This window comes from Leucopleurus acutus (genome assembly GCF_964270905.1).
Source record: "Leucopleurus acutus genome assembly, chromosome: 4".
NCBI classification, from domain to species: domain Eukaryota; kingdom Metazoa; phylum Chordata; class Mammalia; order Artiodactyla; family Delphinidae; genus Leucopleurus; species Leucopleurus acutus.
This window is the reverse complement of record NC_139146.1, coordinates 110,879,999-110,907,105: the sequence shown is the minus strand read 5'-3', so window position 1 is coordinate 110,907,105 and position 27,107 is coordinate 110,879,999. Positions and strand designations below refer to the sequence as shown.

Sequence of the window (27,107 nt, the reverse complement as noted above, 5' to 3'; positions counted from 1 at the left end):
GCAGGCAGAGAGAGATAGGGAAGCTGTGTGCAGCGTTTTTGTGGTTTTTGAGGGGAAGAATGTCTGCTGACACAGGGTAATGGGCTAAACAGGTCTAAAATGGGCTAGTTTGAATAATTTCATTGGCTCCATCACATAGGAGCTGCCCCTAGTTGTCTGGTACTGGCCTTGGGTGGGTAGGGCTGTGGGAATAGTGGCCCTGAGTGTAACAGCCGATAAAGGAGGGAGTTGCGGATGTGGGTCTGGGCTGGGTGGTTTGCACGTGAAAATCGCACTCGCAGCCCTTTGCTGTCTCTAGGAATCAGCTAACCCTGGGAGGGGTGGGCCCTCTCTGGTCAGCAAAGCCCCAAGATGCCAAAGTATCAACACAGAAACTAGAAAACGTTTCAATGTACAAAATAATTTTTTTCTTCCAAATTGAGGTTATATTTTATATATTTCAGCAGGTTGCCTTTTTCACATAGCACAAAATATGAACATCTCTTTATGACAGAGGATATTGATCTAATTTTTTTAAATGGCTACATAGTATTCTCCTGTATGTACAATAACTTATTTCACCATTCTACAATTTTTGAACTTTTGTTTCCAGTTTTTCATGATCATCAACAATATGGTAGTGAAAATCCTTACCGCTTTTTTTTTTTTTTTTTTTTTGCGGTACATGGGCCTCTCACTGTTGTGGCCTCTCCCGTTGCGGAGCACAGGCTCCGGACGTGCAGGCTCAGCGGCCGTGGCTCACGGGCCTAGCCGCTCCGCGGCATGTGGGATCTTCCCGGACCGGGGCACGAACCCGTGTCCCCTGCATCGGCAGGCGGACTCTCAAGCACTGCGCCACCAGGGAAGCCCCTTACTGCTTTTTGTATGGTTGTATAGTTTTGTAAAATACTTAAAAGTGGGATTTCTGGACCAAAGGGTTTACATGTTACAGATTTGTAATTTAATAAATTAAATACATAATTTAATAAATCTCAGTTAAAGTTTAATCTAGTTTAATTCCAAAAAAGTAAAACAATTTACATTCCACCAGTAGTGTAATGGAATGGGCTGTTTTTCTCATACTCTCAATAATATAGGATTTGATCAGTCTTTTAACTTTTAGTCAATTTGGGGAAGCTATCAGTATCTTAGCTGTTAACCACTAACAAAAAGTGAGCCTATGTGAAAACACCAGACATAAGAGAATTCAAGGCAAAAAGGATTTAAAAGAGCAGAGTGATATTTTATTTTGATAGGTCACCTTCTACCAAGAAAATAGCCATGAACCTTAATGTATTATATAATTTCCAATGTCAGTGTCATATGGTTCAATCTAATATTTAATTGCATAGCTTCAAAATGTATAATGCAAAGATTCAGAAACACAAAGATAAATTGCTAAACCTGTACTTATCATAGAAATCTTTAAAACATTTCTTTCAAAGATGAGCAGATCAGGAAGAATAAATAAGGACAAAGAGGATTTGAACAACATAATTAACAAGCTTGACCTACTAAATACACATAAGTAAACAGAGTACAAATTTTTTTGCAAATTCCCATGGAATATTTAGTACCTCCCAGCACACACATAAGCATCTTAGATTTATTGAAAAAGTAGATTTTCTGGGAATAGTGATTACTATTTTAATATAGTAATAGTTTAGGTTGTAACCTAAGGGAAAAGTGCCCACAGTAGGAAAAAGCAAGAAAAGGCAAAATGTTTCAATCAAGTTTTGCAAACAGAGAAAAGACAGCCACAAGGAAGAATGCCTTGGCCTCCTGCGTGGCTCCAGCTGGGACCCCTTGGGCTCTGGAGCCATCTCTGGAGCCCCCAGGCCCATCTGTCTTGTCAGCACTCTTCTGTTTCTAGGTTAAGGAGCTCAGCCTTCTCAGATGTGGCTTGAGAAACATAGCCTTCTAATCCAGGAGAGTAAGAAGACTTAGGATTGGGGAGGGGGCAGGAGTGAGCAGCAGAGAAACAGTCTTCAGGGGTTGGGCCTGGGTGTGAGGGACATACCCCAACTGAGCAACCTCCCTCTTCAAATCCTCCTCGCAGGCCTGATCTGACTGAGGTCAGAGCTGCCTGCTGCCTGAAAGCAAGGAGCCCTGAATGCTTGGCCAGGGCTGTGGATATCCTCACTGGCTTTCTCGGGGAAGGTATGCCGGACTAGACCGGCATCTAATTTATCGGACTCTAGATCTGGAAGAAATCAGATCAGCCCGGCATCCCTCGGTCAACTCTGAAGACAAGATGGGGATCACACCTGTGTGTTAAAGAGGTTTCTGCCTCGTTGTGGCTCGTAGTAAACACATACCAAAGAAGGTAAGAGCTTTCTTTCTAGCCTGAAGTACAGAAATAGCTGAGACCATGAGGGCAACAAACTTACGTTTCACCCGGGAAATAGATACAGGTTTGGCCTGGGGACAGTCAGAGACGGCCCCTTTGTTATCTCATCCATTTACCAAGGGAGGGTCTTTGCTGTGTGTGTTTCGAGGTCTTCGAGTCCTGGATGATCAATCTTGCATTTCTTGGGTTCACTTACTGGGCAGATAAACAATTACCTACATTAAAAAAAAAAAAGATAATGTCAGATATGGATGATACTAAGTCAAATCCTAGAAGGACAAGGACTCTCACCCATGCAGTGTAAATGTGCCAGTTACCAGATAAGATGGCTCAGCTGGGGAATCACCAGCTAGAGAAGCAGTTAGTCATTACCAAAAGGCGCTGAGGACATATCAAGCTCATGTTTCCTTTTTTTTTTTAATAGGAGATAGTCTTTTTTAAAAAATTTATTTATTCTTGGCTGTGTTGGGTCTTCGTTTCTGTGCAAGGGCTTTCTCTAGTTGCAGTGAGCGGGGGCCACTCTTCATCGCGGTGCACGGGCCTCTCACTGTCGCGGCCTCTCTTGTTGCGGAGCACAAGCTCCAGACGCTCAGGCTCACTAGTTGTGGCTCACAGGCCTAGTTGCTCCGCGGCATGTGGGATCCTCCCAGACCAGGGCTCGAACCCATGTCCGCTGCATTGGCAGGCAGATTCTCAACCACTGCGCCACCAGGGAAGCCCCCATTTTTCATTTTTCATCTTATTCAGTTTTTACTTTTTCAGGTTTTGCCCTGAGAATTATTTCACTTCTTTCTATTCTGTGCACTTCCAAAACCCAAACACTTTAATATATAGCACGGCTCTATAGGCAAGTTACCAATGATCAAAGCAGGTTGTGAGTGATTGGTGGATTCAATCATTGCTGAATTCCCTTCCATCTCTAAAACTGCAGTTATCTAGGGGGAGTTTGCTTAGTTTGGTCATGATGGCTTCTCACTTTACCCCATACTCAGATTCTGCTTCCACAACATCCCTTATATCTGGGAACCATTTTGTGGATTTAAAAAAAAAAAAGATATGGTGCTTTTTTCTTTGATTATTTCTTTATTATGTTAAACCAAGATAAGCAAGGTGAGCCTTTCATTTTGATTTGCAAGGGAAAAGATAACAACTCTTTGACAATCTCCAATACAATAACCTTCAAAAATAGAGGAAGGAGGGGCTTCCCTGGTGGCGCAGTGGTTGAGAGTCCGTCTGCCGATGCAGGGGACACGGGTTCGTGCCCCAGTCCGGGAAGATCCCACATGCCGCGGAGCCTGCGCGTCCGGAGCCTGTGCTCCGCAACGGGAGAGGCCACAACAGTGAGAGGCCTGCGTACCGCAAAAAAAAAAAAAAGAGGAAGGAGAATGGGGTAGAAGTAAAGGAGGGGAAAAAATATAGATGTGGAATCCACTCTTGATGTTTAGTTAGTACATCTCACAGTGCTTCCTGAAGAAGAGCTAGAGAAAGATTCATCTATGTTGTGTAAAAATAAATCCAGCATAAAGTTTATTCAATTACTATTTAATGAACCTCCACTCCGTGTCAGGTACTGTGCTAAGTCCTGGAGATAAAATGATGAATTTGCTCACACACAGTCTTTGCTCTCAAGGAACTCACAGTCTAATAGTAGAGAGATACAAAACTGAAAACTAGAATATGGTATTTCAGTGATGAAAATGTTGACAAAAATTCAATGAACTATCAAGAGGAAAAAAAAGGGAATTTTATTTGAGCCAAACTGAGGATTATAACCCAGGAAGTAGATTCTCAGAAAACTCTGAGAACTGTTCCGCCTCTTAAAAGTGGAAGGCACAGTCATATACATTATGGAGACAAAGGATCGTACATCAAAATGACTAATAGAATGCTTGGCAAGGACTGACAGTCAATTCTAGATTGTCCAGTAGTACTTATGTCAATTTACCCTGTATGTGCATTATGCATACCCATTGTTTTATATTGAATTATAGACATCATCAGTAGTTTCAAGTCATTTAGACATCATTATTCTAGTTGGAGTTTTAAATATACATTGAGAGGCACAAGAGATTATTACTCTTAATCACACAGAGCACAATCAATATAGCCAACAACAATAGCAAAGTCAGAAGCAAAGATTTAAGCCATGAATCCCCAGGGCTTAACCATTTACCCAGAGTTTCATTTAGAATAGAAAGGGGATTGTTCAATGCAGAAATCTGATTTTATATGTGACTCATTAGACAGCTACATTAGCGGGCTAATCTGGTATGAAAGCACAACATTCAGTCTGGATTATAGAACCAGTTTCCCATTGCAAAGCAGTTTTAAAAATCGAGCCATTTGTTTTTCCAACATCAGTTTCCCATTACAGAAACTTCAGAATTGAGTACATTTATCAAATGTAATAAACAAACATGGAGGTATATGCTGACAGGAAACTTTAGAGGAACATCTGAAAATTCAGTGTCAAGAATTATGGCTGATGCCTTTTATTGACCAAGGAATTTGATGACAGATCCAACCATCAGTTAAATTGCCTCCAGTAACTATACTCTGTGACAGCTTACTACAGAATTTTCCTTCGGTCTTCAACACTGGGGCAAAAGGATAGCTAGAAGTAAAACGAATAATTTTAAATTTTGATAGAGCGATAGATATTTGGTAAATACTACAGTTGAACTAGTAGGATGGGTCTAACAGGCCTGGTCCAGACTCTTGTACTGTTGTCTTCTTCTTCTGTCCTAGCTTGGTGATGCTTGAATTAGTTAGTTAGTTGAAGTCAGGTGTGAGAAACAGGGCCCAAAGTCCATTTAGGTGGAGGGACCTTTTTATTTTATTTATTTATTTGTTTATTTTTAAATTTTGTTTTACACTGCCACCACCACCACCACCACCACCACCACCCCGCGGCCTTCCCCCTTGGTGTCCATACATTTGTTCTCTACATCTGTGTCTCAGTTTCTGCCCTGCGAACTGGTTCATCTGTACCATTTTTTTAGGCTCCACATATATGCGTTAATATACAATATTTGTTTTTCTCTTTCTGACTTACTTCACCTGTATTACAGTCTCTAGATCCATGCATGTCTCAAAAAATGACCCAATTTAGTTCCTTTTTATGGCTGAGTAATAGTCCATTGTATATACCCATCTGTCGTATATGTCATATATTGTATATGTCCGTCTGTCAATGGGCATTTACGTTGCTTCCATGACCTAGCTATTGTAAATAGTGCTGCAGTGAACACTGGGGTACATGTGTCTTTTTGAATTATGGTTTCTCAGGGTATATGCCCAGTAGTGGGATTGCTGGGTCATATGGTAATTCTATTTTTAGTTTTTTAAGGAACCTCCATACTGTTCTCCATAGTGGCTGTATCAATTTACATTCCCACCAACAGTGCAAGAGGGTTCCCTTTTCTCCATACCCTCTCCAGCATTTGTTTGTAGTTTTCTGATGATGCCCATTCTAACCGGTGTGAGGTGATACCTCATTGTAGTTTTGATTAGCATTTCTCTAATAATTAGTCATGTTGAGCAGCTTTTCATGTGCTTCTTGGCCACCTGTATATCTTCTTTGGAGAAATGTCTATTTAGGTCTTCTACCTATTTTTGGATTTGGCTGTTTGTTTTTGCAATATTGAGCTGCATGAGCTGTTTATATGTTTTGGAGATTAATCCTTTGTCCGTTGATTCATTTGCAAATACTTCCTCCATTCTGAGGGTTGTCTTTTCATCTTGCTTATGGTTTCCTTTGCTGTGCAAAAGCTTTGAAGTTTCATTAGGTCCCATTTGTTTATTTTTGTTTTTATCTCCATTACGCTAGGAGGTGGATCAAAGAAGATCTTACTGTGATTTATGTCAAAGAGTGTTCTTCCTATGTTTTCCTCTAAGAGTTTGATAGTGTCTGGCCTTACATTTAGGTCTCTAATCCATTTTGAGTTTATTTTTCTGCATGGTGTTAGAGAGTGTTCTAATTTCATTCTTTTACATGTAGCTGTCCAGTTTTCCCAGCACCACTTATTGAAGAGACTGTCTTTTCCCCATTGTATATCCTTGCCTCCTTTGTCATAGATTAGCTGACCATAGGTGCCTGGGTTTATCTCTGGGCTTTCTATCTTGTTCCACTGATCTATGTTTCTGTTTTTGTGCCAGTACCGTATTGTCTTGATTACTGTAGTTTTGTAATATAGTCTGAAATCAGGGAGTCTGATTCCTCCAGCTGTGCTTTTTTCTCTCAAGACTGCTTTGGCTATTCAGAGTCTTTTGTGTCTCCATAGAAATATTAAGATGTTTTGTTCTAGTTCTATAAAAAAGGCCATTGGTAATTTGATAGGGATTGCATTGAATCTGTAGATTGCTTTGGGTAGAATAGCCATTTTCACAATATTGATTCTTCCAATCCAAGAACATGGTATATCTCTCCATCTGTTGATATCATCTTTAATTTCTTTCATCAGTGTCTTATAGTTTTCTGCATACAAGTCTTTTGTCTCCCTAGGTAGGTTTATTCCTAGGTATTTTGTTCTTTTTGTTGCAATGGTAAATGGGAGAGTTTCCTTAATTTCTCTTTCAGATATTTCATCATTAGTGTATAGGAATGCAAGAGATTTCTGTGCATTAATTTTGTATCCTGCAACTTTACCACATTCATTGAGTAGCTCTAGTAGCTTTCTGGTGGCATCTTTAGGATTCTCTATGTATAGTATCATGTCATCTGCAAACAGTGACAGTTTTCCTTCTTCTTTTCCAATTTGTATTCCTTTTATTTCTTTTTCTTCTCTGAATTCCATGGCTAGGACTTCCAAAACTATGTTGAATAATAGTGGTGAGAGTGGACATCCTTGTCTTGTTCCTGATCTTTGAGGAAATGCTTTCAGTTTTTCACCATTGAGAATGATGTTTGCTGTGGGTTTGTCATATATGGCCTTTATTATGTTGAGGTAGGGTCCCTCTATGCCCACTTTCTGGAGAGTTTTTATCATAAATGGGTGTTGAATTTTGTCAGAAGCTTTTTCTGCATCTATTGAGATGATCATATGGTTTTTCTTCTTCAATTTGTTAATATGGTGTATCACATTGATTGATTTGCGTATATTGAAAAATCCTTGCATTCCTGGGATAAATCCCACTCGATCGTGTGGTGTGTGATCCTTTTAATGTGTTGTTGGATTCTGTTTGCTAGTATTTTGTTGAGGATCTTTGCATCTATATTCATCAGTGATATTGGTCTGTAATTTTCTTTTTTTGTAGTATCTTTGTCTGGTTTTGGTATCAGGGTGATGGTGGCCTTATAGAGTGAGTTTGGGAGTGTTCCTTCCTCTGTAATTTTTTGAAAGAGTTTGAGAAGGATGAGTGTTAGCTCTTCTCTAAATGTTTGATAGAATTCCCCTGTGAAGCCATCTGGTCCTGGACTTCTGTTTGTTGGAAGATTTTTAATCACAGTTTCAATTTCATTACTTGTGATTGGTCTGTTCATATTTTCTATTTCTTCCTGGTTCAGGTTGGAAGGTTATACCTTTCTGAGAATTTGCCCATTTCTTCCAGGTTGTCCATTTTATTGGCATAGAGTTGCTTGTAGTAGTCTCTTAGGATGCTTTGTATTTCTGCAGTGTCAGTTGTAACTTCTCCGTTTCCATTTTTAATTATATTGATTTGAGTCCTCTCCCTCTTTTTCTTCATGAGTCTGGCTTGTGGTTTATCAATTTTGTTTATCTTCTCAAAGAGCCAGCCTTTAGTTTTATTGATCTTTGCTATTGTTTTCTTTGTTTCTATTTCATTTATTTCTGCTCTGATCTTTATGATTTCTTTCCTCCTGCTAACTTTGGGTTTTGCTTGTTCTTCTTTCTCTAGTTTCTTTAGGTGTAAGGTTAGATTGTTTACTTGAGATTTTTCTTGTTTCTTGAGGTAGGCTTGTATAGCTATAAACTTCCCTCTTAGAACTGCTTTTGCTGCATCCCGTAGGTTTTGGATCATCGTGTTTTCATTGTCATTTGTCTTTAGGTATTTTTTGATTTCCTCTTTGATTTCTTCAGTGATCTCTTGGTTATTAAGTAATGTGTTGTTTAGCCTCCATGTGTTTGTGTTTTTTACGTTTTTTTCCCTGTAATTCATTTCTAATCTCATAGTGTTGTGGCCAGAAAAGATGCTTGATATGATTTCAATTTTCTTAAATTTACTGAGGCTTGATTTGTGACCCAAGATATGATCTATCCTGGAGAATATTCCATGCGCCCTTGAGAAGAAAGTGTAATCTGCTGTTTTTGGATGGAATGTCCTATAAATATCAATTAAATCTATCTGGTCTATTGTGTCATTTGATGCTTCTGTTTCCTTATTAATTTTCTGTTTGGATGATCTGTCCATTGGTGTAAGTGAGGTTTTAAAGTCCCCCACTGTTATTGTGTTACTGTCGATTTCCGCTTTTATAGCTGTTAGCAGTTGCCTTATGTATTGAGGTGTTCCTATGTTGGGTGCATATATATTTATAATTGTTATATCATCTTCTTGGATTGATCCCTTGATCATTATGTAGTGTCCTTCCTTGTCTCTTGTAACATTCTTTATTTTAAAATCTAATTTATCTGATATGAGTATTGCTCCTCCAGCTTTCTTTTGATTTCCATTTGCATGGGGTATCTTTTTCCATTCCCTCACTTTCAGTCTGTATGTGTTCCTAGGTCTGAAGTGGGTCTCTTGTAGACAGCATATAGATGGGTCTTGTTTTTGTCTCCATTCAGCAAGCCTGTGTCTTTTGGTTGGAGCTTTTAATCCATTAACATTTAAGGGAATTATCGATATGTATGTTCCTATGACCATTTTCTTAATTATTTTGGGTTTGTTTTTGTAGGTCCTTTTCTTCTCTTGTGTTTCCTACTTAGAGAAGTTCCTTTAGCATTTGTTGTAGAGCTGCTTTGGTGGTGCTGAATTCTCTTAGTTTCTGCTTGTCTGTAAAACTTTTAATTTCTCCATCGAATCTGAATGAGATCCTTGCTGGGTAGAGTAATCTTGGTTGTAGGTTCTTCCCTTTCATCACTTTAAATATGTCATGCCACTCACTTCTGGCTTGTAGAGTTTCTGCTGAGAAATCAGCTGTTAACCTTATGGGAGTTCCCCTGTATATTATTTGTCGTTTTTCCTTTGCTGCTTTCAATAATTTTTCTTTGTCTTTAATTTTTGCCAATTTGATTATTATGTGTCTCGGCGTGTTTCTCCTTGCGTTTATCCTGTATGGGACTCTCTGTGCTTCCTGGACTTGCGTGGCTATTTCCTTTCCCATGTTAGGGAAGTTTTTGACTATAATATCTTCAAATATTTTCTCTGGTCCTTTTTCTGTCTCTTCTCCTTCTGGGACCCCTAAAATGTGAATGTTGTTGTGTTTAATGTTGTCCCAGAGGTCTCTTATGCTGTCTTCATTTCTTTTCATTCTTTTTTCTTTATTCTGTTCCGCAGCAGTGAATTCCACCATTCTGTCTTCCGGGTCACTTATCCGTTCTTCTGCCTCAGTTATTCTGCTATTGATTCCTTCTAGTGTGTTTTTCATTTCAGTGATTGTATTGTTCATGTCTGTTTGTTTGTTCTTTAATTCTTCTAGGTCTTTGTTAAACATTTCTTGCATCTTCTCAATCTTTGCCTCCATTCTTTTTCCGAGGTCCTGGATCATCTTCACTATCATTATTCTGAATTCTTTTTCTGGAAGGTTGCCTATCTCCATTTCATTTAGTTGTTTTTCTGGGGTTTTATGTTGTTCCTTCGTCTGGTACATAGCCCTCTGCCTTTTCATCTTGTCTATCTTTCTGTGAATGTGGTTTGTTCCACAGGCTGCAGGATTGTAGTTATTCTTGCTTCTGCTGTCAGCCCTCTGGTGGATGAGGCTATCTAAGAGGCTTGTGCAAGTTTGGAGGGGCCTTTTTAAAAATGAGAGATGTGGGGCACCTCCCTGGCGGTCCAGTGGTTAGCACTTGGCACTTTCACTGCTGGGGCCCAGGTTTGATCCCTGGTCGGAGAACTAAGGTCCCACAAGCCACATGGCAAGTCCCAAAATAAATAAATAAAATAAAGATGTGAATCCATGAATTAATGTCTTTCGGTTGGGCTGTACATGGATCAGTTGATAATACTTGACAAGGTTCTTGCCATCATGGCTGCAAAGAATCTTTTATTTGATGTCCTTTCCAATAAACAAAACCTTTAGGTAGTATTCCATGATCCTTAAGGTTTTCATCTCCTAGAAGCTTGCTGTAAGAGGAGCTAGTTACCAGTGTTTTAAAATGTCTCAATAAGACCCTGTCAATAATGTAGTATATTTCTTTTGAACCACCATGGGTGAAAGTTTCCAAAAATATTGTTTTCTCTATAAAAGCATTTTCTCAGATGCCCAAGAGGTAACGAATGTACATGCTGGAGTGATGCCCGTTGTGCGTCAATAGACACTATAAGGTTTTTCTGGTTTGCTTTTTAATCAGGTCGATACCATATTTGTGTTGTGGGGTCAAAATTCCCCTTTTTTGTTCCAGTATCTGCTTCTTTTCTTTAGCTGTGGTTTCCTGAGCCTGTAGAAAGAAATCTTTTATTTCATTAGCAGGGTTAATGGAGAGCAGTGGACGTTCCCAAGGCTGGGCAAGATTAGTGTTTCAAGCTGCCTCTTTGGCTGCAGCATCAACAAGCTGATTTCCTTTCGCTTCCACAGTGTCAGATTTGGAATGTCCTGGTGTTTTAATAATTGCTAACTGTTTAGGCAATTGTGTAACAATGAACAACTCTGCAACCTGTCTTCCCTTTTTTTTTTTTTTTTTTGGCTGCACCTCGCGGCTTGCAGGATCTTAGTTCCCCGACCAGGGATTGAACCCCAGCCCCTGGCAGTGAAAGTGCTAAGTTCTAACCACTGGCCCGCCAGGGAATTTCCCCATTTTTTAAATAGGTTGTCTTGAAGAGGTTAAAAACCTCTTTGTTTCCATAGCATTCCAAAATTGTGTGCCACTCCAAAAGCAAAGCAACTGTCAGTGTAAAATTTTGTTATCTGGTCTTTGGCTAGTTGGCAAGCTTGGGTTAAGGCAGTTCGGTCAGCTTATTTTGCTGACGTTGTTTCTGGTAAATAAGGACTTTCAGTTGTGTCCACTGTGGATGTTATTGCATATCCAGCTCGGTAATATTCATCCCATAAGGAGGACCCATCTGTAAATCAAATAGATTAGCCTTATCAATGGGAGCTTCTTGTAAGTCATTCCTGGGAGCAAAAAGATAATCTCTTAACACTGTGCAGTTTGGTTGTTTTCTTCCTGTAGTGCTGGAAGCAAAGTTGCAGGGTTAAGGTTATTACATAGAACCAAGACAGTATTAGGTGCAGAAAGCAACAGTGCCTCTTAAGAAGTTAGTTGGCATACAGAATAGTGCTAAAGGTAGTGAGAGTTTAGAAGAGCCTCAACTGAGTGTGGGACATAAATAATTAAAGGAGACCCCATTACTATCTCTTCAGTAGGCTTACATAAGAGAGCCCTTGCTGAAAGGGCCCACATACAATGTAGAAGTCCTTTTGCTACCGAGTCTAATTTAGTTTCGGAGCATAAAAGCAAGTCATTTACAAGTATTTTTGTAAAAGGGTCAGAGTAAGACAGTAGCTATCTATAAGTGACAGAAGACTTAAAAGCATGGTTAAAGACCTGATTACAATGCAATTGTCAAGGAAATTGGGCTATTTCTGTGAGGTATGAAATTTTAAGATAATGACTAGAATTATGGACATTTCAAATTTTAGAAACTTCATATAATTTCTAGAACATTCATATTAATAACGTTTACCCATAGAATATAACTTAAGAAGGTTTATCATTACTCATTTGACAATGTTTCCCATGTAATTTAACAGACCACATAAGCCTGATTATTTTAATATCTCTCTTTGAGATGTTCAGGGGCCCTCTGTAGTATCCCAGAGTTAGCTAGAGGTCAAAAGAACTTCATTTAGAATTCGATGTGAGAAAGTTTGTCAAAGATATCAAAAGGTTTTAAATGTTTGGCCAAGTAGGATCATAAGTCACCGTGAAACAATATTTATTCACTCAACCAAAGTGACAGTAAACGATTTTAAAGGCAAGTGCCGAAAGTTACTGGTAAGGAAACTGCACAATCTGTTATTAAAAGCAAATTAACATTTCAAAGAAAACTTAGAGAAAAAAATCAAATTCTAGTTTTACACGTTTTCACACTTAATATTAAAATTCACTTATTTAATCAAATTCAGTCTAATCTAAGACAGTCTTTTTCTTCTTTTTTTTGGCTGCATTGATTCTTCGTTGCTGCGCGCTGGCTTTCTCTAGTTGAGGCGAGTGGGGCTTACTCTTCGTTGCGGTGTACCGGCTTCTCATTGCGGTGGCTTCTCTTGTTGCAGAGCACAGGCTTTAGGCATGCGGGCTTCAGAAGTTGTGGCATGCGGGCTCAGTAGTTGTGGCGCATGGGCTTAGTTGCTCTGTGGCATGTGGGATCTTCCCAGACCAAGGATCGAACCCGTGTCCCCTGCATTGGCAGGCGGATTCTTAACCACTGCTCCACCAGGGAAGTTCCTCTAAGATACTCTTGACCATGCATAAAACTCTTTTCTCAAGGTCCCCATTTTAGAATAAATTTCTAGAAATATATGCCATTTCAAAGTATAATCTTTCAATAAAACACAAAATATTTATTAATATTCTCATACATATTTAGTTTCACTGTAATAAGAAGTCAAAAGTAGGTAAACATAGACTCCTTTAGCAATTAATGTTTCAGCATTTTATCTTATTAAAAATGGTCTAGAGGAAAAAAAAAGATCTAGACATTCAATGAATTTCCATCATTTACCTTATCAGAGCTCTAAGGTTTCAAGTTGCCAGAAATCTGGAGAAACTATTTTTAGGTAGGCATACCATAAAACATAATTGTTCTTAAATAGTTTAACCAAAACCTTTTATCCCATTTATTTCATTACCTATGAAAATATCATCAGATCATTAATTTTCTTGTTAACAAATTTTATAACCTAGATAAATGAACTTATTGAATTTCAGTAAACCTAGGTACGTACAATAAAAGTATTCTACTTAATGTTGATGACTCTAAAGACATGTCTATATTAATTAAACCATCAGTTTAAGCTTGCTTTTTATTTCAGTAAAGATTAATCCTAGATCACGTGATCGTTTAAAAATTTGTGTTAGTTTAAGTTACATTTAGAAATATTTGATTTGTAAGCACTTGCTTTTAAGTCAATTAAATAGAGCTCTTTTACAAATTAATTTTGATAACACCATCCAGAGGTAGGGTTATATTGTTTTTATAACATACACACAGACATACATACATCCAGATAGACACAGACAGAGATCTCATAGTTTTCTTGCTTGAGTTTTAGAAAGCTCCCCTCTCCTTCTTTTTCCCCCTTTCAGTTTTAAGTTCTATTAATTGAGCCAAGGCTGTAGTCTCAGGCGATATGGGCTATGTTTACATTTCAAGACATGATAAAGAGTTATAACTTTAAGCTTCCTCCTAGGAATACTTCTGTTCTCTCAGGGTCAGAATTTTGCGAAGATGTTTTATCAAACTGGCTTTCTCTACAGTTTTGGAAGGTCAAAAGAGTTCTATCCTGGCCATTTAAGAGTTAAGATTAAAGTGCTTGCAAGCATTGGCTTTGTTTCAATTGTACATGAAGCCAGCCGGGGTTCCAGGAGTGGGTGCACATACGGGAGCTGTTCAGCCTTTGAGGCCCGGTTTTCCATTATTCATTTGGTACCCTAACTCAGATATGATCCGAACAACTTTCTGAGGTCAGTGTGATGGATCGAATGTGTGCTGCTTCTGAGTCTAGCTTCCCAAGGAGTTACCCTTGGGTCTGTTCGACTCTCTTACATGTCTGAGTCTCTCCCTCCACCATGGGTGCCCAGAGCACTAGGTGATCAGCCTTATAGTGTCCCCTGGGGAGCAGAATTTACTTAATGATTGTACTGGGATCCCCTGTAGGACCACTGCATGGCATGAGGATTGATTCTCAGACACTTCCGCTAGGTTCTCAGTCACCTGAGGACACATGATGGCCGGAAGGAGAGAAGTCCCTTTTCTTCAGAGCTCAGCAGGCTCAGTCTCTCATTTCACCAGCAACAGTTTGTTCAGACCATATCTTTCCAATTGAAGCCAAATTTAAAAAAAAGATGGCCAATCCAGTTCACTTCAAATTTCCTCCTAGGTGTCTGCCTAGGAATTTCCCCTTAGGTCCCTGCCTAGGAAATAGGAAATATACCAGTATCCCCTTAGGACTCCAAGTCCCAAGAGAAACAGCTTGAATAAAATTCAGGACGTCATTTAAAGCAATGGTGTCTGGATATCAGGAGAACTCACCAAAGCACCTGAGGCATCCTAAGAAGTGGATGGGGCTCAAAGGGCCCACGCTAGTACCAAGCACTGGTTTGGGGTAGACTCCAGGTATCCTCTGGTGGGTGTCTCTGATATCCTGTTGGCTACCCCAAGAAAATGACGAGGAAAATTCAGTTAACTATCAAGTTAAGAAGAAAAATAAAGGGAACTTTATTTGAGCCAAACAGGATTGTAACCTAGGAAGCAGCTTCTCAGAAAGCTCTAAGAATTGTTCCACTTGTTAGGAGTCAATGGCACAGTCATATACATTTTGGAGACAAAGAATTGTACATCAAAATGACACACTGGTATTTTACATAAAGTTCATCGAGGTAGTCCAGGTAAGCATGGGCAAAGTGAGCAGCAAGTCGCCATGACCCCCTACAGAGCTGGGAAAGAGCACTGTTCTTTTAACAAACCACATTGCTAGCATAAGAAGAAAGAAAAAAAAATTCATCTTTATGCTTCAGCAGGCACCCCCATCTTCGAGGAGGTCTGGTTAATGTGTAATGCAGTTGCATACGACACATTAGGGAGGGAAGAGGCCCAAACACAGAGAGAATTTTGTCCTGCCTTGAAATGTAAATTTTATTTCATCAGAGTTGTGACTGGGATATTCAGGAGTTCAGAGGAGGGGCACGTGGAACTGGCTTCTTTAAGGAAGGCGAGGCCTGAAGTGAGCCTTAAGGAATGAGTAAAGTCAGTCAAGTGTGGGCTAGGACCTTCCAGGTAAGAGCAAAAACCCAGAAGTCACGGTGGTCAAGAAGTAGAGTCGAAGAAAGGAGAAAAGAGAGATGAGGCTGGAGGAGGAGGCTTTGGGGAAGATGAGTGCTATTTGCGTTACATGGAGTCTGAGGCACCCCAACGTTCAGCAGGAAGCAGGGTGTGTGAGGCTGAAATTCAGAGTTAGTCTGAAATGGAGATGGAGATTTAAGAGGGAGGAGGTGATAGCCGAAAGTGTGAGTTGACTCAGTTATTTAAGAAGCATATACAGAGGGCTTCCCTGGTGGCGCAGTGGTTGAGAGTCCGCCTGCCGATGCAGGGGACGCGGGTTCGTGCCCCGGTCCGGGAGGATCCCACATGCCACGGAGCGGCTGGGCCCGTGAGCCATGGCTGCTGAGCCTGTGCGTCTGGAGCCTGTGCTCCGCGGCGGGAGAGGCCACAACAGTGAGAGGCCCGCGTACCGCAAAAAAAAAAAAAAAGAAGCATATACAGAGTGAGGAGAGCAGACATTTGAGACTAGAATGCAAATCAAATCGACATTTAAGGGGTGGATAGAGAAAAATGAGCTCAGGAAGGAGAGAATAAAGAGACAGTATGAAAGAAAATTCATATTTTATGGCAAGACAAGAAAAATTTAAACATAAAAAAGTTTCTCTACCCTTTGGCCTCCTCTCTCCCCTCTACTGTGCACTGTGTATCCGCATTATGCTTCGACCAAACCTCCCCCATCGGCAGGAATACCTGCTCAGCCATAAAGACAACCTTCTCCCAGCACCAACAAGACAACTGCTTGAAGATGACATTCCTTCTTGATCTTGTAAGGAGTCACATGACCCGCCACTTTGTAGTTGCAGATCTGGACTGTGTAAACTGTAATATGTCATTTGCTGTACAGCTCTCTGTCTCAGAAGAAACTTATATAACCGTGCCTTGATTTCTAACCAGCAGAACAGTTCTCAGAGCTTTCTGAGACACTCTTCCTGGGTTATAAATCCTCAAATTTGGCTCAAATAAAATTTTCCAACTCTTTCTTAGATTGACTGATTAATGTTGTGTCAACAAGAGAGAGGAGCGTGGCATCATGGAAAGCCAAGGGGTAGAATTTAAACCAAGGCATGGCTTATGACATGATGGCCTTGCTGTTCTGACAAGGTCAAGGCTGAAAAGATGAAGGCATTGGAGACATCAGCATGAAAAGGTTTGGTCAATAGTGAGGATGAAAAACATGGTGTTAAGAGGAATTAAGGAGAAAATAAGTGGTCTGCTCCAGAGAAATCTGGATGAGAAGAAAAGAGAAGTTGGGTTATAGCTTGAGGGATATAGGAGGTCAAAGGATGATGATGATGATGAAATGCTCTGAGAAGAGACTTCAGTATGTTTTTAGTCTGAAGAAAATCTAGTAGGAAGGTTGAAAACATAGGGGAGAGATGAGACGACACATGGAGGAAACATAGGGGAGGAATATCTCATGCACTGAGGCTGGGGAGGTGGGGGGAGAGTGCTATCACATGATAGCCTCACATATTTTTTATGATGTAGGAGACAAGGTTCATAGATAATTTGGTCTGCCTGAACTAATATTCTGTCCAAATCTCCCTATTGCAGGTTCCTTCTTCCTTTTGTCAACAAACAATTCACTCTCCCTTGGACCTGCTATCTGCGTCCTGCAGAAACATTACACTTACGCTATGGGAAGCGGCACCTCAACGCAACATCATTTTGCTTTCCAGAATGCAGAGAAAGGTATGCGCTTCCCACCTTCAGACTAACTGTGGGTACCCCGAAGCCTACACTGCATAGGGAGGGGCTTCTCAGGGTGGGCAGGAAATCGTTACATTTCTCCTCATGCTAACTCTTGAAAATCGGCTTTTCCTCCTTGTAACATGACCACTAGGATGCTCAGCTGAATGTCTTAGGACTTGATGAACTATATTTAATAGAATTAAAATTTACTCAAGGAGTCAGTGTTGTCCATTGGGGTTTATCCCAAACTACACCTTTACAACTGAATGAAATAAGATTGGGCGAAAAGGGGATGAAAGAGCATTCTAGGTAGAGGGTACAAAGGTCGTGAAGTAGCAAGGAGAGAGACATATTCAAGGAACTGAGTGGTCTGAAGTGAACAAGATGGAGGGTGACATGGCATGAGGCTGCTGAGGTGTGCAGAGCCCACGTCACTCAGGAGCTTGTAGGATTTTAAACTTTATCCTAAAGACAAGAAGAACCACTGAAGAATTCAAAACAGGGAGTTCTAGAATAAGATTTACATACATAAAATACCCTTCTGGCTTCCATGAAGAAGGGATTGAGACAGGCTGGATGGTGGTGGTAAGAGTAGAAGGAAGAAAATTTATTTATTTATTATTTTTAAAAAATAAATTTATTTAATTTATTTTGGCTGCTTTGGATCTTCGTTGCTGCACACGGGCTTTCTCTAGTTGTGGCGAGCGGGGGCTACTCTTCGTTGTGGTGCGCGGGCTTCTCATTGCGGTGGCTTCTCTTGTTGCGGAGCACGGGCTCTAGGCGCGCAGGCTTCAGTAGTTGCAGCACGTGGGCTCAGGAGTTGCGGCGCATGGGCTCTAGAACGCAGGCTCAGTAGTTGTGGCGCACAGGCTTAGCTGCTCCACGGCATGTGGGATCTTCTCGGACCAGGGCTCGAACCCGTGTCCCCTACATTGGCAGGTGGATTCTTAACTACTGGGCCACCAGGGAAGCCTGGAAGAACAATTTAGAAGCTACTAAAGTCATCTAAGCAGGAGATGATAATGCCTTGGTCCAGAGTTGGTGGCAGTAGAGATGGAGAGAAGAGGGTGAATTCCAACAATATTCAGGAAGTGGAATTGATAGGATCCACCTGATGACATGTGTGGGGTTGGGGAAAAGGATGCATCAAGAATGACCTCCAGGTTTCTAGCTAGCAAACATGGGCAGATGATAATGCCAATTTCTGACATAAAGATAATGGAGAAGAACCAAGCTCGAGTAGAAGGAAGGTGCTGAGTTTATACACGCTGGGTTTGAGATGCCCATGCAACATGCAGGTGGATGTGCTGAGTGGGCAGTTGCATATTCAGATCTGGATTTTGGAGACGTTGGTGGAGATACATGCATTTGGAAGGCATCAGAGTACGGGTGATTGTTGAAGCCATGGGGGTCACTGAAGTAGCCTAGAGTGACAGTAAAGTCAGGTCGGAGACCAGGGCCTAGGACAGAGCCATGAGGGACTCCAGTACTTATTAAGCATCGGTCGAAGAGGATGAGCCAACGAAAGAGGCCGAGGAGAGGCAACCAGAGATGAAGAAGCAAGGGAAATAGTGACAGCACCTTGTTTATATAAGCCTAAGCAACTTTATAAGCTCGTGGCTTCCTTTCTAGTTTGGCAATAGGTCCCAGGCTCATCTTGCGTATTTTTGGCTCCAGACCAGAAATAGCTATTTCTCCCGAGCTTGGGGTGTTCGCTACCAGGTTGGTCATTATTTTCTACACCTTTTCAGTGACCAGATCCAGAAAATATGTATTATTTTAATGACCAGTTTATATTTAGGATCACAATATTTTTACTTAACTTTGATATGATATTATATCTATATCTCCTTTCTCTTTAAAAACCCTTTTTTCCCTAATGATACTGATGTGGTATTATTTACTTTGTCCTATAGTATATAAAAAAGTTTCTGAAAAATAATAACAATACTATTATAACGATATGATTACTGAAAACTCTTTAAGATTTCTTTGTAGTTCTTTTTGTCCTTTGAGTACATCCACTAGGCATATACAACTTACTGAATTTTCAAATCATTTGAAAGAACTCCTTTCTGTGTGGTTATGCCACTAACTTGTACAAGATTAGATTCACTTGTTTGACTTTTGCTTTTCAGAGATTGATATATTTTTTAAATTTTGATTTAACTTTGCTTTATAATTTTATAAAACATTTATACAATTCCCATTCCAATTATCTGGTGCTGCGTAACAAACGACCCCAAAACTGAGTGGCTTAAGACAATCATTTTATTCCACTCATGATTTTGTGGGTCAGGAATTTGCAAATGGCCCAGCTAGATGGCTTGTCTGTGATCCTCAGGGCAGCTGGGGCTGGAGGTTCTGCTTCCAGGACGGCTCTTCACCTTGGCCTCTGTCTCCCCACATGGTTGCCTTGTCCTTAGTGGTGGAATTTTAACAGCCAGGTGTATTTGTAACTTTTGCCATAGGATTTAGTCTGCACAAGGCTGAGGAAGAGGAGCCCAAGCCTGTAGTATTGCACTGATGGGAAGGGAGGATGGGGTCGAGGTCCTTAAACTAGGCTACAGCCTCACAGCACCCATGTCAATGGAACCCAGGCCCTAGACAGAGGATTGGGAGGGAGAATAAAAGGGAGAAACAGAGGCACTGCCTGGTCTGCCTACCCTGAGCAGCTGAAGAGGTACTGAGGTTAGTATGTCTGGTGAGCAGCACTCGCCTTAAAATGCTTGAGGCAAGGTGTTAGCCAACAACATGTTCACGGAAACTTGAAGGTCATGATATTCCTCAGTGATGCCTACCCTTCAGCACAAGTCAGGATCATTCATGGAGCTTGTTAAACCTGCAGATTCCTGGGTTCCCTGTAGAGATTCTGATGCTGTCGGTCTAGGGTGAGGTGCAGATGTCTGGGTGTTTCCCATGACTTGTTACTTTAGCTGAGTACCGCTTACTCTGGGCGTTTCATTCACTACGCTGAATGGGGATTTACAGAATTCAATCCTCATCACTTATTATTTCGTGGGTGCCTTTGGGACATACTTAGTGTATGACATTTTTTCCTCACAGAAAACCAAATTCAGCTTTGCTTAAATTTCTCTCAAGTTCTCTTTTCCCATTCACTATTGTATCTCATCTCCTCTTAGGGACATCAGTAGGAATTCCATTAGCTCTCTAATGCAAGCTAGGCGTATTAAATCAATCTGTCTACTGTTCACAAGGTTGACCTGAGTGAACCTGCTGGGTTTCCTTTGCAATCCAGCTTTATCCACAAAGGCTCCATTCATCCCTGGTGGCACATTCAGGCCCAGGAGCTTAAGGAGAATCTAGTCACTCACGTGGACAGCTTTCCTCTTCTCTGGCAGCAGTACTTGACTGCAGGTTCTAGAGCTCATAGGAAGAATTCAACCTACTCATGCCATCCTGCAGTACACGATCACCCAGCACAGGTCCTGGCAAAAGGAGAAGCAAAGGCTGCCCTTCGGATTGGATAGTCAGCACAGTCCTGGGTGTATTGTGATGGGGACACAAAGCCACAGCGATAGAAGGAATTTGGGGATATCAAGCACTGACCACCACCTGACATGATAGTATGTAGTGTGTGTATTTCTGCTCCCCAGTTATCATCTAGTTCATCTCTTTCTCCAGGTGAGGACACTGAGGCCCAGAAAGTTGACTTGCCTGAGGCCACATCGCTGGTCAGGGCAGTTCCAGGTCCAGAACCAGACTCCTGACATCCTGTCTATTGTTGCAGTATCAAAATGTCCTCCCCACCCTCTGACCCCTGCATCATCCCATCCTTTTTTTTTTTTTGCATTTGAATGTTTTTTTAACACAATTTTTAAAGGTTACTTTCCATTTACAGTTATTATAAACTATTGCCTATATTTCCCATGTTGTACACTATATCCCTGTAGCTTACTTTATACATAATAGTTTGTACCTCTTACTCCCCTTCCTCTATATTGCCCCTCCCCCGTTCCCTTTCCCCACTTGGTAACCACTAGTTTGCTCTATCTGTGAGTCTGCTTCTTTTTTGTTATATCCACTAGTTTGTTGTATTGATATGTTTTAGATTCCACATATAAGTGATATCATACAGTATCTGCCTTTCTCTGACTCACTTCACTGAGCATAAGGCCCTCCAAGTCCATCCGTGTTCCTGCGCATGGCAAAATTTCATTCTTTTTCTATGGCTGAGTAGTACCTGCATCATCCTACTCCTCAAGGATGCTGCAACCTTGCAACCTCCCCAGTTTACATCTCTTTCTCAGAATCCAACCTTTGCATCTCTACACATATAAATGTTTTCATCAAAAAGTGGGAATTCCAATAGTCCTCCAGTGATTTTAGTATAAGTAATAGGTAAGAATGGAGGAGGGATGGGGGCGGGAATGGGGAAAAAGCACCCCGGCCAGCAGTGAGGCAAATCCTTCCTACTGGTGGCAAAATATAGTGCTTTCCCTACCATCTTGTCCCCATGTGACAGTGGGAGAGGCACCCCCCCACACCTCCCCCCGCAGGCCCAGGGAGTCCCACCTCACAGGCTTGCTTCTCCATCTGTGTCACAGCCTTCAAGGCAGCGGTCCTGATCCAGAGATGGTACCGGCGCTACATGGCCCGCCTGGAGATGAGGCGGCACTGCACCTGGAGCATCTTCCAGTCTATAGAGTATGCTGGGCAGCAAGACCAGGTCAAGGTGCGATGGGATGTGGGATGGGACCACCTCCAGCTCTGCCTTCCAGGCCCCCTACAGCAAGGCCCAGGTGCCTAGAAGGTGCAGCTGATCTGGACCACTCCTGGGTTCTCTTTCTATCTCTAAAGCCACGTCTTCTTGGGTTTTTCTGCAGCTCCACAATTTCTTCAGCTACCTTGTGGATCACTTCACCCCCAACAATCACAACGAGAGTGAGTATGAACGGCCACATGGCCGGTCCTCCTGTCTCAGGGTCAAAGACATCGGGGTGAGGTGTGGAATGCACAGGGAGGGGAAATGTGAATCTGGTGACAGCCAGGGAATGAGCGAGGAGGCTGACAAATAAATGGTTCTCCTAGAAGCACACCTGGAGACAAAAGTTTGGGTGCAAGGAGTTTATTTGGTAAATACAGGAAACACTGGGAGGTGGGGAGGGAGTGGGGAAGGGATTCAGGAAAGGGGAGGCGGGCAAAAAAGGGCGGGTTACTAAACCTGCAGTGTACCTGGGAAATAGTGCAAAACGCAGACTGGGAAGTATCCCGTCTGAAGGCAGAGGGAACTGGAGTCTCAACGCCCTAGAGTCATTGGTAGAAGGCTGCTGGGAGGGGCGGACGGGAAGGGTTGTTCACGCAGGTCTGGCCTGCCATGCAGGGCTGTCTGCAGATCCAGGGACAAAGCCCTCAGGCAGAGATGCAGGGGCAGCATTTGGAAATGAATTGTCTGAAAGTCTGAGGCATCTGCCACACTCACTAAGTACACCAGAAATGCCCGTGAACTTTTTTTCCACCGCAGTTTTCACTTTCCTCCTGCTTACCAACCTAGGCCTGTAAATTTCTGTACTTTCTAAGGCAATCTTTTAAAATAAAAGTAGAATGGAGGGCTTCCGTGGTGGCGCAGTGGTTGAGAGTCCGCCTGCCGATGCAGGGGACGTGGGTTCGTACCCCGGTCCGGGAAGATCCCACATGCCGCGGAGCGGCTGGGCCCGTGAGCCATGGCCGCTGAGCCTGTGCGTCCGGAGCCTGTGCTCCGCAACGGGAGAGGCCACAACAGTGAGAGGCCTGCGTACCGCAAAAAAAAAAAAAAGTAGAATGGAATTGACATAATAACGTCGTAACCTTTCTCCCGCCCATTCTAATTTGTCATCACTTTGCCCTTTACCTTCTCCTCTCCTGTGTTGGAGCCGAAGCCAGACTGGCCAGGACCCACTTCGAGTATGGTCCAGGGAATGAATTCTCCATTGCCCGTGCCTGCAGGTCTGATCATAAACCGGCCCACCCTTTCTGTCCTGACTAGGGGACTTCCTGAACCGCATGTTCACTGAAGAGAGATCCCCCCAGGACTCCGAGATGGAGAATTGCAGGGACTATGAATCCATCGAGGTACCTGACAGTTACACGGGGCCACGCCTCTCCTTCCCGCTCCTTCCCGACCATGCAACTGCTCTGGTGGAAGCTTTCAGAGTGAAACAAGTAAGCTCCCCCCAGGGGACCTGGGTCACCACCAAGTCCACGGAATGTGTAGAAGCAGAGCGGACACAGTGCAGAAGGAATGGCCCTGGATTTAGGGTGTTTGTGTCAGGGATCCGTCAGAGAGATCCGCTTGCCCTTTTCTTAGCCAGGACCTTGTGACTGATCCAGTTTTTATGTATTGAAAATCCCTCCTCCCCATCACGTAATCTCTATGTTCATTCATCCCACAGATGATTGCTGAGCGCTGCTATGTGCAGCTACTCTTCTAGGCACTGAACAGTGAACAAGACAGACACAAATCTCTGCCCTCGTGGGGCTGAGATTTTTAGTGGGGAGACAGATAATAAATAACAGATGAGTAATATTTATATATTAATATATTAGGTGACAGAGCTATGTCAAAGCATAAACTAAGTTCTAGGTGGGAGAGAGAGCAATTTTACAGGGTGGTCTGGGAAGGTGTCACTGAAAAGGTGATTTCTGAGCAAAGGTCAAAGGTGGGGAGAGAGGGTGCTATGTGGACGTTTGGGGAATGCGTTCTAGGCAGAGGGAACAAATGGAAAGGCCCTGAGGCAGGACCTTGCCTGGACTGCTCAGGGACATCAGGAAGGCCGTTGTGGCTGGAGAGGAGGGAACCAGGGAACAGCTATGAGAAGATGGAGACAGAGAGGTGAGTAGGGTGGACTTTCATTCTGAAAGAGAGGGGGAGACAATGAGCGCAGAAATGATATAATCCAGCTTTCCCTTTAATATAATCATTCTGTTTGCCAAATAGAGTACTGGGAGCAAGGGCTGAAGCAGGGAGGCCAGGCAAGAGGCTACTGCAATAGTCTAGGCGAAAGATGATAGTGGCTTGAAACCCGGGTGGTAGAGGTGGGACTGGTGAGAAGTGGTCAGATTCTGGCTCTTACGACAGATTCCAATCCTTCCCCTTTTTCATATGAAGATTATTCATCGCAGGAAGAGCTGGCACGATTTTCCCAGTAATGGCAGGATCACCGATACCATCGATATACATGCACTTATTCATACTTTGCTGAGACAGTCCTGTGTTTCTCCCAAGCTCAAGGCAAGCAGGGGTTACACAGAGTAGGTAGGAAAGAGGACATCAGTTCAGTATTTCGGGGATAATGCAAAGCACAAACAAGGGCACAGATGGGCGAGAAATAAAGGATCTGTGCATAGGGAGGGTCCCAGGAGCAGTTTACTGGGGTCACTTTTGTGGTCTTGGGGTCATTAAGCAGTAAAGGTGAGGCCCATCTTCCCTCACAAGTATGTGTCGTTTTGTCCCATCCCTCCTCTTCCTCCTAGTAGAGGCTCCATGCTCGCTATGTCTTGAATCTTTTGTATGAAGCCAGGAAACATCTGGTACAACTACCAAACATCAACCGGGTCTCCACTTGTTACAGCGAGGAAATCACAGTATGTGGTAAGAGCCAGTCAGAAACGGCTTTTCACGAACCAGAAAACTCTGCCTGTGGTCAGGGAGGGGCAGGAGGGCTGGAGGGGACCCGATGGCCACTCGGGCAGGCCGGGTTCACGCCTTCACACTGATTACATTTACATATTTACTCCACAGTTATTTAAGGTAGGGGTGGTGCCGTGAAGGAGAACTGTGGGGTGAGGGGGCCCAGCCTCTGCTTTGTTTTTTTCCCAGAGATTCAGATTTGGCCCCAAATTCCTCCTCTCCATTCAGAACAAAATCCTAGCAAATACCCAGACCTTCCCTTGTTAGAAGATGGTTTACTTACTTACTGGACTTGAAAAGGCCTAAATGCCTAGCAAATTATTCCTTCCATCCACATTTATTCAGCTTCCAGAGAGAAATCCTATTGCTGACAATCTTCTCCATCTCCTGATGTTTTCAGTGATGTTTTAATAACCATTATAGACTGATGCCCCGCACTTGAACTTAGGGGAGACGGTGATACACCAGGGATTGTAAACGGGCAGCCTGCAGTATGTCTTGTCCGCCTCAGAATGTTCTTAAATTTCTAACATTAGCTTCCAACGTTTGAAAATTGGAGGATTTCATATTAAAATCCAGATTTCCAACTTCTTAAAATCTTGTAACACTGACCCGTGAGTAGCAGCTTCTTGTTTTAGGTGGGGCAAAAATCTCTCTAGTTCTCATCCAGGTTTTCAACCCTGCACTATTCTGTCCCATTTTTGCTTCAGTGAAAATGTAAGTCATTCACTGTTCATGGTAATCGCACAGGAGAAATATCGTGCTTTCTGCTTTCAATATTAACTATCCCTGCAACAAGGGAAGTTAATATTTATCCCTATCTTATATATGGAAAAATGAGTAAGCATAAGTTTGTCAGGCGTTCCTGGGTATTTTCCTTTTATTTAAATTGAGATATAACTGACATAATACTGTATTAGTTGTAGGTATACACTGGGTGTTTTCCTTTTTATAATAAATTAGAAACAATGGTGAAGACCAATCAAAACTGACGTTTTTCTGTCTTTGTTAGGAGATTTACATGGCCAGTTGGATGACTTAATCTTTATATTTTATAAGGTATGAACGCTCAAATTATGTTCCTGTCTTGCTCTGAGGTTTAATTTAGAAGTTCAAATACAGTCTCCATTAAAGAAATGCTTAAGTTATTACTTGGATTTTAAAATATTTTAGAATAATATTTGCTACTATGTAGCAAATGTGTAGTGTAAAAGTCATCACTGCATTATATCCTAGTGTATTTTTGTGAACTGTTTAAAAAATACAAAATCTAAGGTTAATAAAGAGAAGGAATCATTATTTGGAAAAAAGAAAATCAATTACTAAATAGAGAAATTGTTTATTATCAAAGCAACCAAAAGCTATTTTCATATCTATTTTTAGTTATCAAATACAGAGCATATAACAAGCTATATAAATATTCTATTAATGTAATTAACACAAAGCAGTTTCTGATGTATCGTCTTGTTAAATCCTGAGAAATCTATGGCAGCTGTTGTTATTATTGCTAGTTAAGGACAGAGTGGCCATAACTTAAAACGGGGCTTGGAATCACAAGTTCAGTGCCCTTTGCACAGACCACCTGGCAACAGTGTGGCTTTGGATAACGCGTTTATTTCGATGAGCATGTCATAACCTCAGCCTGGCTAGAAAGGAAATACGAGACTAATACAAAATATTTCCAATATTCCCATCTTTTACTGACATTTCATGTTTGGAAGAGAGCCAGACAGCACAGAATTGGCTTTCAGGCCTGACATGACTGTCAGATGCACACTGGCTTGACCCAATTTCCTATTCCCTTCCTTCCACTGCCTCTTCTCGGACTTCTCTCCTTATTGGGAAGAACGGCCTCCCGTCACCAGAGCGGGCCTATGTGTTCAACGGCGACTTTGTGGATCGAGGGAAGGATTCAGTAGAGATCCTGATGGTTCTTTTCGCCTTCATGTTGGTTTACCCAAAAGAGTTCCATCTCAACCGAGGAAACCACGAGGACCATATGGTGAACTTACGGTACAAAGCAAAACATGACTGGGGATTTGATCCTTACTTGTTGTGATTGTAAAGTTATTTTGCCAGAGCTCCTTATTTGTTAGATGCCTTTTTAAAGGAGTCTTCCAATCTTATAAAGTGGAATACACAACATATACCATTTTAAAAGATTTTTTAAAAATGTATACAATATCCTACTGTTCTGATAAAACCATTACATTTGTTTTCACATAGCCACACACTGTATCATATAAACAATAAGGGTTCACTCTAGAAAAAGCAGAAAATATAGATAAGCAAAAGAAA

General features: G+C 41.8%; 1 protein-coding gene across 1 annotated transcript in view; it reads left to right on the top strand.

Annotated features, from left to right (window-relative positions):
* The window catches only part of PPEF2 (protein phosphatase with EF-hand domain 2), a gene marked incomplete at its 3' end in the record, with an annotated part of 50,916 nt that overhangs the window by 2,634 nt on the left and 21,175 nt on the right, over positions 1–27,107 (top strand). Inside the window, 7 exon segments of the mRNA XM_082838163.1 lie at positions 17,042–17,179; positions 21,748–21,875; positions 22,027–22,084; positions 23,166–23,341; positions 24,656–24,770; positions 25,822–25,868; positions 26,656–26,822. Of these exon segments, the coding sequence (XP_082694289.1) occupies positions 17,125–17,179; positions 21,748–21,875; positions 22,027–22,084; positions 23,166–23,341; positions 24,656–24,770; positions 25,822–25,868; positions 26,656–26,822 (746 nt within the window). The 5' untranslated portion in view covers positions 17,042–17,124.